This window comes from Pseudonaja textilis, chromosome Z, assembly GCF_049901715.1.
Source record: "Pseudonaja textilis isolate UNSWEBS1 chromosome Z, rPseTex1.2, whole genome shotgun sequence".
Lineage (NCBI taxonomy): Eukaryota > Metazoa > Chordata > Lepidosauria > Squamata > Elapidae > Pseudonaja > Pseudonaja textilis.
This window is the reverse complement of record NC_142008.1, coordinates 82,420,343-82,437,201: the sequence shown is the minus strand read 5'-3', so window position 1 is coordinate 82,437,201 and position 16,859 is coordinate 82,420,343. Positions and strand designations below refer to the sequence as shown.

The following is a 16,859-nucleotide window of genomic DNA, read 5'->3' as shown; positions in this document are numbered from 1 at the left end:
TATGGCAAGAGTGTCTGTGTGTGTGTGCAGTGTAAAACAACATTTATCACTAATGAAGGTTGCTGGAAACTGTTTACCAAAAAGATCTGGGAAGCTATAGGTTCCTCATCTGTTGTCTAGTTTGACGAATAATTATTGACCAATTATACTTAAAGCTCTTATATAGAGATGTGACTCACATTGTTATATGAGATATTAGACATTTTAATTAGGGTGGATATACTGCACATAGAGGATAGGTTTTTCACTAAGTGATATTTTCTCCTTGGTCCTTATTTTAGAATGCTGGGCTGATAGAAAGAAAGAGTTGGGGATAGTAAGTTGTTCTTGTTTGTAATGCTTTTTCTTTAGAACTTTCTCAATTAAATTTACTTATTCAGGGTTTTTTCTCATTTTCCAAAAAATAATTAAAACTTCAATTTCATCCATGGATTTGAAGAGAATTTACGGCAAAAACTTAGGGAACGTGTTTATCTACTCTTGTTTTGGGGGCTTATATGGGACTTATTCATACTGAACTGCAATTATATATTGGATGGTATTTCACGTTTGGGATCCAAGATAGTAATAATTATACGATCAGGTGAGTATTTGATCATTTTTAGAGCTATCCTGCACTACTAGTCCAAATGCTGATTCCAGTTTTGGATGCAAATTCACTTTTTTTTCCTCTTCCACAGTTTATAAAAAGTATGACCAGGCTAGAGTCAGTTTGGTATATTGGCTAAAAGTTCTGGATTAGAAGCTGGGAAATTGAATTTTAGTGCATTTTGGGCAGTGGTGGGGTTCAAAATTTTTTACTACTGGTTCTGTAGCATGGCTTGGTGGGCGTGGCGTGGCTTGGTGGGCATGATAGGGAAAGGATATGGTAAAATCTCCATTCCCACCCCACTCCAAGGGAAGGATACTACAAAATCTACATTCCCACCCCGCTTGAGGAGAAGGATACTGTAAAATCTCCATTCTGACATGTACTGATTGTGTACTACGTGTGAAAATAATCTCCGGTATGCTTCCTATGTCTGGGCTGTGGGTTAGCGTGGCAAGACAGACACACACTTACAAAGAAAATTTCTAAGCCCAGTTATGTTTTGCAAAACCCTACATCAAATTTGACAAATGTGATGAGACAAAGTTTGAATTTTTTTGGCTATAATTCCAAACGATATGGTACATAAACTGTCCATCAAAAGTACACCATACCCACAATGATGTATGATGGTGGCAACATTATGCTTTGAAGCTGCTTTTCTTCAGCTGGAACTGGAACTTTAGTCAAGGTGAAAGAAATTATGAACAATTCCAATTATCAGTGAATTTTGGCACAAAAACTTCAGGCCTCTACTAAAAAGCTGAAAATGAAGAGGAATTTCACCTTTCAACTCAACGCTGACTCAGCATACCATCATGTCAATAAAAGAATGACTTCATAAGAAGATTAAAGTTTTGGAATAGCCCAGCCAGAACGCAGACCTAAATCCAACTGAAAATCAGTGGAGTGATCAGGAGATCTGATAGATTTGGAGTCCCTTTTCAAGGAAGAATGAGTAAAATTCCAGGGCAAAATGTCCCATGCTGATAAGCTTCTACTGCAAAAAACTGAATGTTGTCATAAAATCAAAACGTGCTTCAACAAAGTATTAATTTAAATGTGCAATTTGATGCAATGTTATTAGAAGTTTTTTTATTGGTTTTTTTACACAAAATATTTAAATTAGCTTATCAATTGAATTGTAGAAGCTTATGTAATATTAAAGATAGACAATATTTTGAAGTGTTTATCTTGGTTTGATCTTCTTTTACATCTCAAAAATCTGGCATTTTAAAAATAGTGTGTAGACTTTTTATATCCACTATATATGTCTGGCACACTGACAGGCTTAGCATAATCAGCTGGTTTTTCCTGTTCCTAATGGTCCTTTTTGTCAGTCATATGAAATAGATCAGATGAGACCACTTTCTGTGACTCCACAAAAAGACTACCCTTGCTTATTAATGATAATAGCTCGGAAACTTTGTTACTAACCTGCTGCTGGCTTCTCCACTGATCCTACAACGATTGCAAATACATAGTGAGTTCCTCTCATTCAGCACCATCATCATAATGGTCACTGAATAAAAGCAGGTTAAATAAGGATTTTCTATACTTGAGGTAAGTTGCAATAAAAGAGAGAATCTTGCCAGTCTATCTCAGTTTTAATTTTCCTTCCTCTTATAATCTAAGGAGTCAAGAGGGTTCCTGTGAGTTTTTCTGATAAATGCTTCTAAATATCTTTTCCAAGGTTCTGGCCTTTTGAGTAGCCATTACATTACTAACCACAGTGGCCAGTTGTAATTATTCAGATTGTAACAAATATGGATCTCTTAAGGCAGATTTATGGAATTTCTTTAACCAATTATAAAAAAACTAAGGAGGATCAGACTTAGGTAGTACTTATATGGGACGTCAGTAGGAAATTAAAAACTCTCAGCTATATGGAGATGTTAAAATAAAAACAAAGTAAACTCCCAAATAGTAATAAATCAGATTGTGACCATGAAATTGCCAAGTGTTGAATGTGACTTAGAGATTTTACTTTTTACAATTAAGAATTGCATTCTTTCTTATATTGAGCGTATTCTTGTTCATTTTTGGCTCATCACAATTGGTGCATTTATTTTACCATGGTGATAGAGGTAACATCCTGTCCTTTCTCTTAGGCTTTGTAGAACAAGGTCAGTGTTCCAGGACTTTTCAGGGCAGGAGAATTTGTCAGTTTTCTTTGCCTTTCTATGGCTTGCTGCTAAGATGCTATTTCATTTGTATTTAAGGTGTTCAGATAACTTTTAAAAAATTAAATGTGGATAGAACTTAGATATAAATGGTAAGAAAAATGTTTTACTATAAAAATAGTAATAGGAACAGTGGTTTGACGAGCTTGAAAGATTTGCTGTCAGAAACAAGTCATTGGTGTAGTCAGGTTTATGAGATCATAATTTCACTTTATTATTAATCTCAGCCAGGGAAAATGGATCAGTGATAGAAGCATGTATTTTGTGTAAACACAAAATAAGAAGTGCTGATTTAATAACTTTAAATGTAATTATTTAAAATTGGACTAACTTGAAATGTATTGAAAATCACATTGAATATAAACTGGGTCGCATTTAATTTTTTTTTAAAGATATGCAAATGTTGTAAACTGCTGAGGCCATGATCAACCATTTAGCAAGTAGGATTTACCATATTTTTCACACTATAAGACGCACCTGATCATAAGACGCACCTAGGTTTAGAGGAGGAAAACCAAAAAAAATATTCAGAGTACTGTGAATATGAAGCACTGTCTCACTGTGAATATGGAGTGCTGAATATGGAGCAGCAGTTTAATGAGGGAAGGAGGCGGAGCCTGGGAGGGGACCACAGATAGGTTTCCTCTCATGTGCCAGCTCTGCCTGTTGACTCCTGCACTGCAGAAAAGAGACAGAAGAGGCAGGCAGTGACAAAGACAGAAGAAGCGGGTTCAGCACTGTAAAGACCCCACCGCCAAAACCCAGCTGCTATTCACCAAAGACTTCATGGTCTGTGATACAATATTCGCTCCATAAGACGCACAGACATTTCCACCCACTTTTGGAAGGAGGGGGAAGTGCATCTTATGGAGCGAAAAATACGATATATAAGTGGTTTTTTTCAAGGTTTCATTGCTGCAGGAAGATATTGTAGATACCATAGAGATGCTTAAAAAAAGCACCAGGACATTTTTTTTGTGGACATCCAGTACTTCCAGGAATTATTCTTTTAAGCATACATTGTTGATAGTATAAGTACTCCTTGTTTAGCAACTGCCTCATATAGTGACTGTTCACAATTGTGTTTATTATGGAAAAGTAACTTCAATCAGTGCTCGTATATATAACCTTCACAGGTGTGTAAAGCAAAAGAAAGCTGGAGTAAGATGTCACAGTCACATGAGTTTTCATTTAGCAATCTTAACAACTCAATTGCTGGTTCCAATTATGGTTTTTAAATAAGAACTATCTGAATGGGCAGACTGGTAAAATAAAGAAGCTAATTCTGGTAGTTGAGTGCGAGGCTTCAGTGTCCTAGGTTCTTTGCTAGTACTTTCTTATGATATGTAGACATAATGACACAAATGAATTATGTCATTTGTCAAGTATTCAAAACTCATTCAATACCAGAATTTAACTTTTTTCAGAATAGAATTTGAGTTACCTGACTAAATATTACCAGTAAAATATTACGTATGTTAAAGCAAAAGTAGGTTTCAAGTTTCTAGTGAAGCTGACTTTTAGTTCATTTTTTCAAAGATTACAATGAAAATCTCAGTTAATGAACAAATATGTGTGATTACAATTCAAGTGGTGTATTTCAGTGTATCCCAAACTATGTTCAGCAGACAGATAATATATTATTGATAGATCTGGATCAAGTAGACTTTATATTATAGACTAATTAGTTAAGGAACAAGGATTTTTTCAGTCTTCTGAACATTACAAGGAACTAACATCAGCCTCTGCTATTTTACACGAGACAAAGTATGATATGTATGATAAAGTTTTCTAGGAAGTAGAACAGTCTCAATTGTAGAACAGTCTCAATTCTAATGTATTTTTAACTCCTAAATACTGTCAATTGTAATCTGATTTCAGCCATTTTATCTGTAGTTACTAGGGTATCGTGACATTTTAGATTTTCTTTTTTATAATTATATAGTTTTTAATTCTAGGTTTTTGTCATTTTTTTTCTTTTGTAGGAGAGATCACCACAACTGTAAACCTACTGAAGCAAAATATGGAATGGATCTCGCTGGTGATTGAATTGAGCCAAACAAACAGTATTAACAGTAGCTTGAAAATCTCCAGTTAGCAGTTTCTTCACGCTCCAGTACCACACAGCACTTTCCAGAGAGAACTCATTGTGTGCACAAAATCAGCTTTCAAATCTGCTCACTACTTTTCAGCTTTGTCTAATTAAAATAGTTTTAAACAGGAACCCTAACTACAAGAGCACTTGGAGAAAAATGGCATTGGAAGAATATTTGTGGATGGTCATTGTGGGTTTTATCATTGCTTTTATCTTGGCATTTTCAGTTGGAGCAAATGATGTTGCCAATTCTTTTGGTACTGCTGTGGGTTCTGGTGTAGTTACTTTACGCCAAGCCTGCATCCTTGCTTCAATTTTTGAAACTACTGGTTCAGTATTGCTAGGAGCAAAAGTAGGTGAAACTATTCGCAAAGGTATAATTGATGTGAACTTGTATGACAACTCAACAGGTCTACTTATGGCTGGAGAAGTCAGTGCAATGGTTGGTAAGTAACCTTATTTTTCTAAGCTTTTAATTATTTTCTTCAAACAATTAAAAAATCTTAGATCCGCTTGGCAAAACTAAAATAATAATTTGCAATCTACAAAATCACTGTAGAGATTGGGGAAGTTAATATTGAGAAGTTAAAAGCAGGCCCTGGAATCAAGTTCTGCACACTTTTCCCTGGCCAGATGCCTTTAATAGTTTATTGGAGCCCATTTTAATAGAAGTTAATTTTATAGCTAAAATAAAATAAAAATAAAATAAAAAGTTAATTTTATTGTAGATACAGATCACAGTTTATTTAGAGCAAGACTAATATTATTAATATTAACTATTGTTAACTATATTATTTTAGAAAAGAAACTCTCATTGCCATTCCCCAATTCTTATTAAATTTAAAAGATGAGAAATATAATTGGTCTTACTAAATATTCTGTTTATTTACTATTTCAGTATAGTGTATGAGACTCTAAAACTACTAAAAAGGTAATATGTAACAAGACATTGGCAAGACAACATTATATAAAATGAGGACCCAGATTGTACGCTATTTCTGTCAACCGCTTAGAGAGGGCTGTAAAACATTATAAAGTGATATAAAATTCAAGTGCTATTGCTATATATAGCACTGTAGTATACTTAAAAATATTGGTGACTGTATGTATTTACAGCTTTATTAATTTTTATGGGAAAAAAATCTTAAACTACTAGCTTATTTTAGTAATCTATTCTATTTGTGCTTACAATCAGTGTTTCTTGTTCTTCGGAACATGATGGGGGTTATAGGAGAACAGTAATTTCCTTTCTTTCCACTGGAAGCTTGTATTTTCTTCCCTACACAACAATGCAAATATTAATAGGTAAAAGGAGATTTGATCTTATCAAGAGAATAGAGTCCTCTGTTTCTAGTTAGCAGATCAGGTTGCCCTCAAGGGATGACACTTCAAAATATTTGCAAGGATCCAATCTGAGGACCAGGAGGCTATTCTTGGGAGCTTGACTTGATTGTCCTGGGATTGTCTACAACTCTGAGCCTGGATCCTTGCAAATATTTTGAAATGTCATCTTTTAAAAACAGATGCAGTCTCATATGCAGTCAGAAATAAATTAATTCTAAAAATTAAGGTTATTTAAAGTACATTGACTGTTAATGATTAAATACAGATAACGATTAATATTTTTAATATCTAGATCTAATTTTAGATGAATGGCAAAGCAATGGAGTCCACTTAAATAGCATGTCCATGTTTGTTTATGGAAGATGCATTTCACCCTTAATGGGATTAGAATACAGGCCTACATTCTGTGAGGATGTTTCAATACAAAGTATGGCTTAGTTAACATTAGAATATTGGACTTGTCTTGCTATCCTGTATTTTTGTTAATACATGATGTATATGTTTGATTAGGAACAAAACAAGAATCTTGGGTCACTCCTAATGTATTTGTATAAGAATAGGTTACAGTTAAAATTTTGTCTTATCAGCTGTATTTAATTTAAGTTTTGTAGTTGGCAAATGAACTTTAAAATCATTTCATCCAAACATTTTCACTACCAGAAGGCATTCCTTTGATGCATACCCATCGCCATTCTTTAATCAGATTTTGCCATTCCACTCCATTTAATTTTATTGAGAATGACAGTTAATTCGTTCAAAAGATTCCAGAAGTAGAATTTAAAGATGAGTATTTTCTGAAGTGTGCTATGCCATACAAGTACTTTTTTATTGGCACATGGGATGCCTTCCTTTCTCACTTATTATTACAGTGCCTATCCTTCTTATTCATTCCTGTACACTTTAAACTCTTGAATTATTTCCTGCAACTCATTGCTGTGACTTTCTTTAAAACGATGCTAGTAGCCCTGTTTATTTCTTCAATGCTAATCAGCAAATCAATTTTTTATTATGTAAATTTCCAGATAATGAAACAAATGAACTAAAATGTAAAATTAAATTGATAGAGTCTAAAACTTTTGTGAATTTGATGGAATATTACTGCTAGTAAATATTTGGCATTGTTATATTTCCTAATTGTTTCAAGAAGAAAAAATGCTTGTTAATACAAGAGCACATTTACTACAAGGATTACTTTATCCATCAAAATTATTTTCATTTTAGATTATTGAATGTTTCTTTATTTCTACCTTCATCCAACAATTTATTACCTTGTAATATCTGCTTTGTTGGCTGGACTGTATCCCTATTGAAGTGGCTGAAGCATGGAAAATAAATACAGTAGTTTTCAACTTACAACCATTCAAAGTTACAATGGCATTGAAAAAGTGATTTATGACTGGTCCTTGCACTTATAACCATTGCAGCATCCCAATGACACATCATCAAAATTTGGGCACTTGGTAACTGATAGATATTTAAGACAATTGCATTGGCCCAGGCTCACATCATCGCAATTTGTGATCTTGTCAGCTGGCTTTTGTCAAGCAAAGTCAATGCAGAAAGCCAGATTTGCTTAATTACCTTATGATGGACTTAACACCTGCAGTGATTCATTTAACACCCATGGCAAAAAAAGTAAAATTGGACCTGACCAATGTAACAACAGTTTATCTTGCTTAGCACAGAACTGATTCCAATTATAGTCACAAATTGAGAATTACTAGCAAAAGTATTAGACTCTAATAATTATATAAATTTGATTGTTGCATAAACTCTATGTCTTTCTACATAGTGAATGAGATACTGGGTCATACTAGGTGGAACTCTTGTCAGATATCCTGAAATGGTAGGTAGTGATGGGATTGCTGAAAATGGTTGGATAGTTATCAGAATCCCACATTTGATAATGAAATTACCCAAACAAAAACGATATATTTGTGCACTTTTAGTTGTTTGTCCTTACTAAGAGGATATATTCATAAAAGTGGGACAATAAAAGATATATGATGATATAAGAATATTTGCTAACCTGAAGATTTTTTATTATATTACAGGAACTGAAATCAGTAGAGAGCAAATCATTTTTAATTTGATAACATCCAGTAACACTCTGTAAGGTGTTTCTTCCTGCCTTTGTAAGACTATGAATGCCTTAAAATTCTGATATCCAGAATGTTAAAATATCCTATCTTGATTGTTCTCCTTATACTTTACATTTTAGGATCTGCTGTTTGGCAGCTGATAGCATCATTTTTAAAGCTTCCAATATCTGGAACTCATTGTATAGTGGGTTCTACTATTGGTTTCTCATTAGTTGCAATTGGCACACAAGGAGTCCAGTGGATGGCACTTGTCAAGATTGGTAAATGATATTCTCTTTATGTATAACATGCAATGAATTTTAGAAAATGTTTTGAAGAATTTCACTATGCTTTCATGTGATACGCAAACTATGAGTTGTCAAGTTTTGTCCAGAATGCTACTGTTTATGAGTTCAGTCATCACTGTAAACTATAGTTTCATTAAGGTAATATACAAAAATTAGACTACAAGCAGCATAGCCAGAAAAGCACAGGAATTATTATTGTTGTTGTTATTGTTGTTGTTATTCCTAGTGTATTCCCACAAGTGCAGGGTCCACTTTTCACATCATTGAGCGCCACTTTGCATGGTCAGCTGCGTCTCCAGGGCGCAGGCCTGCAGCTTGCACATCTTTGATAATAGTGTTTTGCCCTCTTTGTTTGGAAGCCCGCAAGGGTGCCAGAAATGCACAGGAATTCTGATAATTAAATGTTATAGATAATGTATTGGGTTAGAGGTTAGCCTTTTAGAATTATATTACTATGTCTCTGAAGGGAAAGGGGAGAAAAATGTGCTTGAGCCATATGATATATTTTTGTTCTAATGAATCTTAGGATTAATTAAGACAAAAGAAATTTACAAATTGAGATGCAATTTCAAATGTCGCAGGTCCTGAATCCCATACTACAGTTTTCATTTATAACGTAAATGCTTCTATTTGTAGTGTAATTTTTTCTTTCTTCCACTGAGTCATGTCCGAATCTCAGGGACCACGTTGATAAGTCCCTGAGGATTACTTGGCAAGGTTTTTCAAAAGTGGTTTGCCATTGCCTTCTTTCTAGGGTTAAGAAAAAGTGATTAGCCCAAGGCTATCTGGCTTTGTGCCTAAGGTAGGCCTAGAACTCAGAGTTTCTTAATTTCTAGCCTAATATATTGACTTAGCATTTCTCAATCTTAGTAAATTTAAGATAACATGGATTTCAACGCCCAGAATTCCCCATACAGTAAGTTAAAAGTTGCTATGGTTGAAAAACACTGCCTTATCTACTTCACTAAACTAGCTCTCTAATGTAACATATGTGCATTAAAAAAATAAAGCATTCTTAAACTAAGCTATGGAAAATTTTAATATTACTGAAATATTACATGTTGATGTACTTCTGCAACCAATTAAATTTGGTAAAATTAATTGAGTAGACCAAAATTTAGAGATATGCATATAGGTTTCACACAATGTTCAATGGAATCTTATTATGTTTATATTCCTACAAACAATATGTTACTGTTATTTTTAAAAGGTTTTAAAGAATTTAAACTACAGGTGGTCCTCAATTTACACTTCATTTAGTGAGCATTCAAAGTTACAAAGGCACTAAAAAAAGGGACTTGTGACCATTTTTCACACTTATGGCCTTTGCAGCATTTCCATGGTACTTGATCAAAATTTGGACACTTGGCAACTGGTTCATATTTACGACAGTTGCAGTGTACCAGGATCAGATGATTGCCTTTTGCAACCTTCTGACAAGAAAAGTCAATGGGGAATCCAGATTCCATTAACAACACTTAAGTTGTGTGACTAACTTAACAACTGCACTGATTCACTTAACAACTGTGACAAGAAAAGTCATAAAATGGGGCAAAATTCAACATTTAACAAATGTTTCACTTAGTAACAGAAATTTTAGGCTCAATTGTGGTCATAAGTCACGGATTACCTGTATAAATTCAGTATTTATAAACTGCAGTAGTACTTTTATTTAGTTGATTTATATGACATTTTTATAATAGCAGATAAAACCACTTTTATATACATATTGAACTCCAGTGTTGATTTTAAACTGTAAAAGCTATATGGAAAAAACTAAAAAAGTAAGATAGTTAAGTTAATACAAAGAAAAACTAAGGAAACTTGACTTATGAGCGCAGAGTAAAAAAAAATTCTGATGTAATCTTGGAATTGCAGAAAAACATATTTAAGAGTACTTTTAAATATAAATTTACCTAGTATCAGTAGACATAACATCTCTATTGAAATCGTTGGATTCAAACATCTTTACTTTGGCTGAATTTGAGAGTTTTTAAAAATAACTTTGGGTCTATTTAAATAATTATTGGAAAGTAACATAAAGAACAAGTTGTGTTTTGGCGGAATTTTACATTGAATGGAACCTTGCCAATTATTGAATGTAATATTTTTTAAAAATTTATATTCAGTTGCTTCCTGGTTTATCTCCCCACTACTATCTGGTATGATGTCTGGTGCGCTGTTTCTCTTGATCAGATTTTTCATCTTAAATAAGGTTGGTACTACTGATACCATAACAATGTATTGATGCTATTTGTATACCTCATTCCCATCAGGCACATACTGAAAGACATTATTTGTTATAAAGATAAGGCATTTAATGATGTTTATATTTATTTTGCAGTATGTCTACAAACTCTGGTTCACAAAAACAAAATAGTAATATTGCATTAAAACCATAATGCCAATAATAAAATGAAAATGATATACAAATTAGAATGAAACATAAATAGTACCTGTTAATTTCTAAAGATGTTTCTGACATTTAAGCATTTATTACATAATAGTATTTCTATAATAAGGTCTGCACACCTAGTTGGTTTAAAAAGGTAGATCCTCAGTTTCTAAACTGTTTTGGTTAAAATAATAAAGTCTCTCTTTCATAAACACATTTTAATGTTACTCTAAAAATTACATTGTCTGTGATTTTCTGTCTGTCAATAACTTTCCTGGTACAACAATCATTTTTTTTTTAATACAGAAGGACATATTAAGTATAAGTAGTCATTGGTGTGATTGATCACGTAGCAACCTTTTCATCTCCCCAAAAGTTACTTTTGATTCTGCCCTGAATTTATGATTACTGCAGTGACTTCACTGCCCTTATGACTGACCCACAGGGATACTGCAATGCCTGCCCGCCTCTCTCCTCCCATTTACCCCTGGCCATGTCCTCACAGCTCTTTGGCCTGCTTCCCATCCCAGGAACTCTTGAAAGGTACCCTTTGCTTACCTTACAGAGCTCCAGAGCTTGGAATAGGGAAGCATACCAAGTTGGTTTTCTGCTAGGCTACTTAGTACCATCCCAGTGGCTTCTAGGTTGAATTGTGGTAGCACTGAAAAGGCAGTTCGTTCCAGGATGCAGCTACATAGCCCAAGGAAGGAGTGTTTTGTTCTGCTGTCCTAACATGGTCTATGCATTAATGCAGAAAACTCTGGACACATTGCATTAGGGAAGCAGAATAGACTGTTTCATTGCTGGGTAATGTGGGGTGATCCAGAAAATGCCCACCATTTTTGGAGCAATCACTATTCAATGTGGCCATTTGGAAAATGACCAGATTTGGATCTCTGTCATTTGGACAAGCAGTGAAGTTCCTATCTCAAATTCCAAAGCTCTGGAAACTTTGAAATCTAGGAAAAGTAGGAGTGGGGTATATTGGGTGGTAAGCAGGAACAAGGTTTGTAGGAACCTTGCAGGGGTGTGGAGTGCTGTAGAGACCAAAGTATACCCAATCAAGAAGAGAAGAGAATCTGAAATTAAGAAGAAACTTCCTAACAGTGAGGACAATGAATCAGTTGAATAGCTTACTTCAGACATTATATTTAACTTGTAAATGATTGACAAATCAAATAAATAAATAAAATAAAATAAAAATAAAATAGTATAGGGTCTCTTGTTTGGTCCCTTCCAGCTCTATTCTGATGGATTGATTGATGACTTCATCAGAGAGATTAGGAAGGGAGTTGTCAAATGAGATAGTCTTGTCTAATGATTATCATGACTTGCAATCCTAATGGAAGGCTCTATTATGGTTGTAGGTTGAGAACTGCTTTTGGATTTAAGATAAAAAGAAGAAAAATCTTCACAGTCTTATCTCTCCCAATATTTCAGCTATAATTATACACTTTAGAGATATATTTTTTTCTATTAAAGTTCATCTAACCTCTCTAATAGAGGTTAGACATCCTCCTCTCAGAAAAATTCCTCCTTTTGTTGCAATATATTCTTATTTGGCAGAGAAACATCTGCCTCTGGATGTAAATATGTACATACTTGATATGAGTTTTTACTTTAGATTAATCCTCAATAACAGCCTGGAATAAAACCCACAACTATGTTAATTTTATTTATAAAATAGATTTGAAACACTATACTTAATTCTTTTTGAAAAGTACAGCTTTTAAAACAGAACTCCATGACATATTTTCAAATGGAAATTAAATAATGAAACCAATGTTTAATAAATAGATAACATATGAAATTTAAAAAAAATAGAAAAAGAAAACATTTTGTATCCTGATTCCTTTGCCTCCACTTTTCATAAAGTTTTATTTCTTCCTCCCTTGTTTCTGGCATACTAAACTATAAATACTTTGGTATATGCAATTGAAAAATGTTGGTGATAAAATCTCCCTAGCAAGACTTTGTATTCTCCCTTACATAAATAGCAAGTGAAGACTATACTGTAGAATTTAAATATTCCCTTGAAATTGGAGAACATTCTATTGCAGCTAAAACATTACAAAGAAAGATCTTTGCAGCTGATCCCTGGCTAAAACAATAGATAGCCTGGTATATGTTGGTAGGGCAAAAAAGCAGTACTTTGAATTACCATTCCTCTCAGCAATTATATAATAAATAATAACAAACATAAAAATCTGGCTTTTGAAGTCCTAGGTAATTTATGAAAAGGTCAAACATCTCTTGATAGTTCTACCTCCTCCATTTTTCTTTGAGAGGTGAATTCTTGTAGAACTTTGTCTAATGCTTTGTAATGTCTATTCAAGATAACTTTCTGTATATTTAATCCTGAATGGGTTACCAAAATAGCGAGACAGGTGAGAGTATGATAAGTTATTGAATAGATTAGGGAATGTATTTTATTCAGTGGAAATAATTCAGATCTTCAAATCTTACCACCATTCTTTAAAATGAAGTATGTGCTCTACTTTTCTAGGCTGATGGGACTATCTTTTTTCTTCTATAAGAGAATAATATTATATGGCTCCCTAATAACAATGTATATTCGACATCAATGTCAGTTTTTGCCTTTTCTAGGGGAGAATACTGAACTAGCCAAAATTTACCTTCTATAATTTTAAAATTAAAAAATATAGTAGATCAACATTGTATATTCTCATTTTATTCTTATGATGATGGGGCTGATGTCAGAAATCAGAAGCCCCAGGTTACCTTTTGATCACTGCATGTTTTTCTAAGCAGACTGAAATAATTTTAGTGTTAAAAATGTTGAGAGGATAATGTATTGATTTGTTAAAAAACAATCTGATTATATCATTTACATCTCAAACATTCTTATTTTTTTAACGTAGGAAGATCCAGTACCAAATGGTCTTCGTGCTCTTCCAGTATTCTATGCTGCTACAATAACTATTAATGTGTTCTCCATAATGTATACGGGTGCTCCGGGTGAGTAGATGGAGTTTGCTGTTAAATGATTGTTTTGTCCTTTGGAACACAGAATATAATTTTGTACTCTTCCCACCTTAATTTAGTCTGGCTTTTTATTTCCAACAAAAGAGTAATGTCTGCAAGCCAAGGTTTTTCTAAAAGTTAGACACAATACTTGCAATATTTGGCTTGAAAAACAGCAATTTCTGTACATATGTCCTTTTTTAATTTAAGTTAATTAGAGTAAGACTATTCTCCTTATGAGAGGTTAAACATTAAATCCAACGTTTCATAATATTTCTCATGTTTTATGATTTTAATATAAATTTTAATAAGTTCAGTTGTCATAATATATTTTTCTGTCCAATCCAGAAAAAGGAGATGGGATGCAATGTTCTGCTTTATAATAATACCAACATTTTTGTAAAATGAAATTTATATCGTTGTTTTATAAAGAAAGTTACTTAATTTTCTGATTTAATGGCTTATATTTCTGAAATAATATTCCAGATCCTCTCTATAAAACATAAGAGTTACGTAAGAAATTCACACTTTTATTTTCTTCCTTTTTCAGTCCTAGGAATTACACTTCCTATATGGGCAATAGCACTGATATCAATTGGTGTATCAATTGTATTTGCTGTCTTAGTGTGGATATTTGTATGTCCATGGATGAAAAGAAAAATAGCAAGTATGTTTTTTTCATAAAATAATGGTTGAAGTAATCTTATTTTGAAATTTTCACATGAAGACTTCTAGAACACTGCTATAATATTTTAATAACACTCTATAAGTATTTGTATATTGAATTCTGTAAGACTGATATTTTATTGCTTGCAGTTTAAAAATTACCATGAACCCAAATGCAATTTTATTATATACAAGAAAGCAAATTGTGTATAAAAGAAATTAAATTGTACAAAATTGCTTTTAACTAAGTGCAGAATATTTTGGTCCTGGCAAAAATATTTCTTCTTTGCAACATACTTTGAAGAAAGAATTAAGAAAACAGATTAAAGTTTGGTAATCCAAACTAAATAGATGATGATTATGCTAAAACATTTTTATTTTATTTGTGTGAAGTTATATATGAACTGTGTCTCTAGCTAACAAAATAGTAAATTATTGTATCACTGTAGTCAGTTTGCTTAAAAGGACATCAGTCATGTTGACCTTGAAAGGTACCATATTTTTTGATATTTAAGATGCACTCCTCCTCACCAAGGGTGGGTGGAAATGTCTGTGCATCTTTTACAGCAAATGTTGCCGAAGCCCTACCCACTCACCGGCCCCACCTTCAGTCTCTGCCTCCATGCAGCAAAAAGCCTGGTAAGCTTCAGCACAGCCTGATTTAGCATGAGCAACTGATTGTCAGTTGGATCTGCCTCCCAGAATACCGATGATCAGCTGTTCCAGACTGCAGGGATCGCTATAACCTATCGCCACCTCCGCACATCCCATTTTCAGCCTCCACACACCCTGTTTTCGGCCTCCACATGCCCTATGGGATGTGCGGAGGCTGAAAATGGGACACCCGGAGGCCAAAAACAGGGCATGTGGAGGCCGAAAATGGGGGGCACAGAAGCAATGATAGGCAGTGGCGATTCCTGCAGAGTGGAACAGATGATCATCGGTATTCCAGGAGGCAGGGCCAATCAACAATCAGCTCCTCGTGTTAAATCAGGCTGTGCTGAAGCTGACCTTGCTGTTTGCTGCAAGGAGGCAAATTGCTGGGAGGCAGAGACAGATATTTTTGTTCTTGTTTTCCTCCCCGTAATCTAGGTGCGTCTTATAGTTTGGAGTGTCTTATAGTTCAAAAAAATATGATAATTGTGTAAATGAATTATTGTTTATAAATTCCTGTATTTTATCTAGGTCGTTTAAAGAAGGAAACTGCACTATCAAAAATATCTGATGAAAGCATTGACAAAATTCAAGAAGAGGATATGCCTGTCTTTAAAGAACTTCCTGGTGTAAAAGAAAGTGATGAAAGTACTATTCCCCTGACTAGCTGTGGAACAGAAGATGCTGGTGTATCAGATAATATTGCAAATGGTAGTCATCCACGTGTACCTTATGGTAGGAAATTTAGAACTCATGTATTGTTTCTCTACATTTTATGTGTAGTGTCAGACTGCTATGTATTAATGCTCTAGATCTCTAACAAATTTATAATTATCACAATTAATACAATCAAAATATATTTTTTTCTCTGAATAATGTGTATACAGACTTATATATAGCTCTAGCCTCCACCAGACCTCGTCAATTATGCATCATCCTTGAAAAAAGATCTAGCATGCATACATCCTTTGTCTTCATCTTTTCTGTCATTTCATTTCAGAATTATTTGTGGTATCTATTTATCTACTCGCATTTGCATGCTTTCAAACTGCCAGGTTGGTAGGAGCTAGAGCAAAGATGGAGCTCATCCCATTTCATAGTACTCAGGATTTGAACCTGAGCTTTCCAGCCAATAAATCAGCAGAGCCATTGTGCCACCTCTGTAGCGAATATGGCACTAGTTAAATCCTTCCTCCTTTCGTATCTTATTGAATTAATTTTAGTCTTGGTCCTTTTTAACTTTGACAGAGCCCACCCAGTTCTGGATGCTTTCTTAAATTTTAGCCTGTAGCTGGACAGAAGGAAGGGCTTGGCACTTTTAATGCATTTTAATTTGAACTACAGGTAATCCTCCACTCATAAACACAATTGGATCTGGAATTTTCATTGTTATGACTGGATTTTACAATTGCTTTCACAAATTGCAATCATGTCTGCAGGATGTTGCAACCAGTTGCAAATACAGGCCAGTTTCTAACTGCCTGAATAGCAATTATATGTCCACAAGAATGGTGCAATGGTTTAAATGTGAACTTTCTGAGGCAGTTGTACCCTCATTA

At 33.9% G+C, this 16,859-nt stretch overlaps 1 protein-coding gene across 9 annotated transcripts in view; it reads left to right on the top strand.

Moving 5' to 3' along the window:
* Nucleotides 1-16,859, top strand: part of SLC20A2 (solute carrier family 20 member 2) — a 74,391-nt gene that overhangs the window by 43,979 nt on the left and 13,553 nt on the right. For 8 of the 9 annotated variants that reach the window (XR_015740070.1, XM_087916283.1, XM_087916280.1 and 5 more), the window contains exons 2-7: nt 4,758-5,313; nt 8,433-8,573; nt 10,730-10,815; nt 13,878-13,974; nt 14,531-14,647; nt 15,832-16,035. Coding sequence is in view for 8 of the 9 variants with exons in the window: in XM_087916283.1 (XP_087772409.1) it covers nt 5,025-5,313; nt 8,433-8,573; nt 10,730-10,815; nt 13,878-13,974; nt 14,531-14,647; nt 15,832-16,035 (934 nt within the window). In the remaining variant the exon portion in view is untranslated. The remainder of the gene's footprint in view (nt 1-4,757; nt 5,314-8,432; nt 8,574-10,729; nt 10,816-13,877; nt 13,975-14,530; nt 14,648-15,831; nt 16,036-16,859) is intronic. The other variant, XM_087916277.1, reaches the window with a different exon arrangement.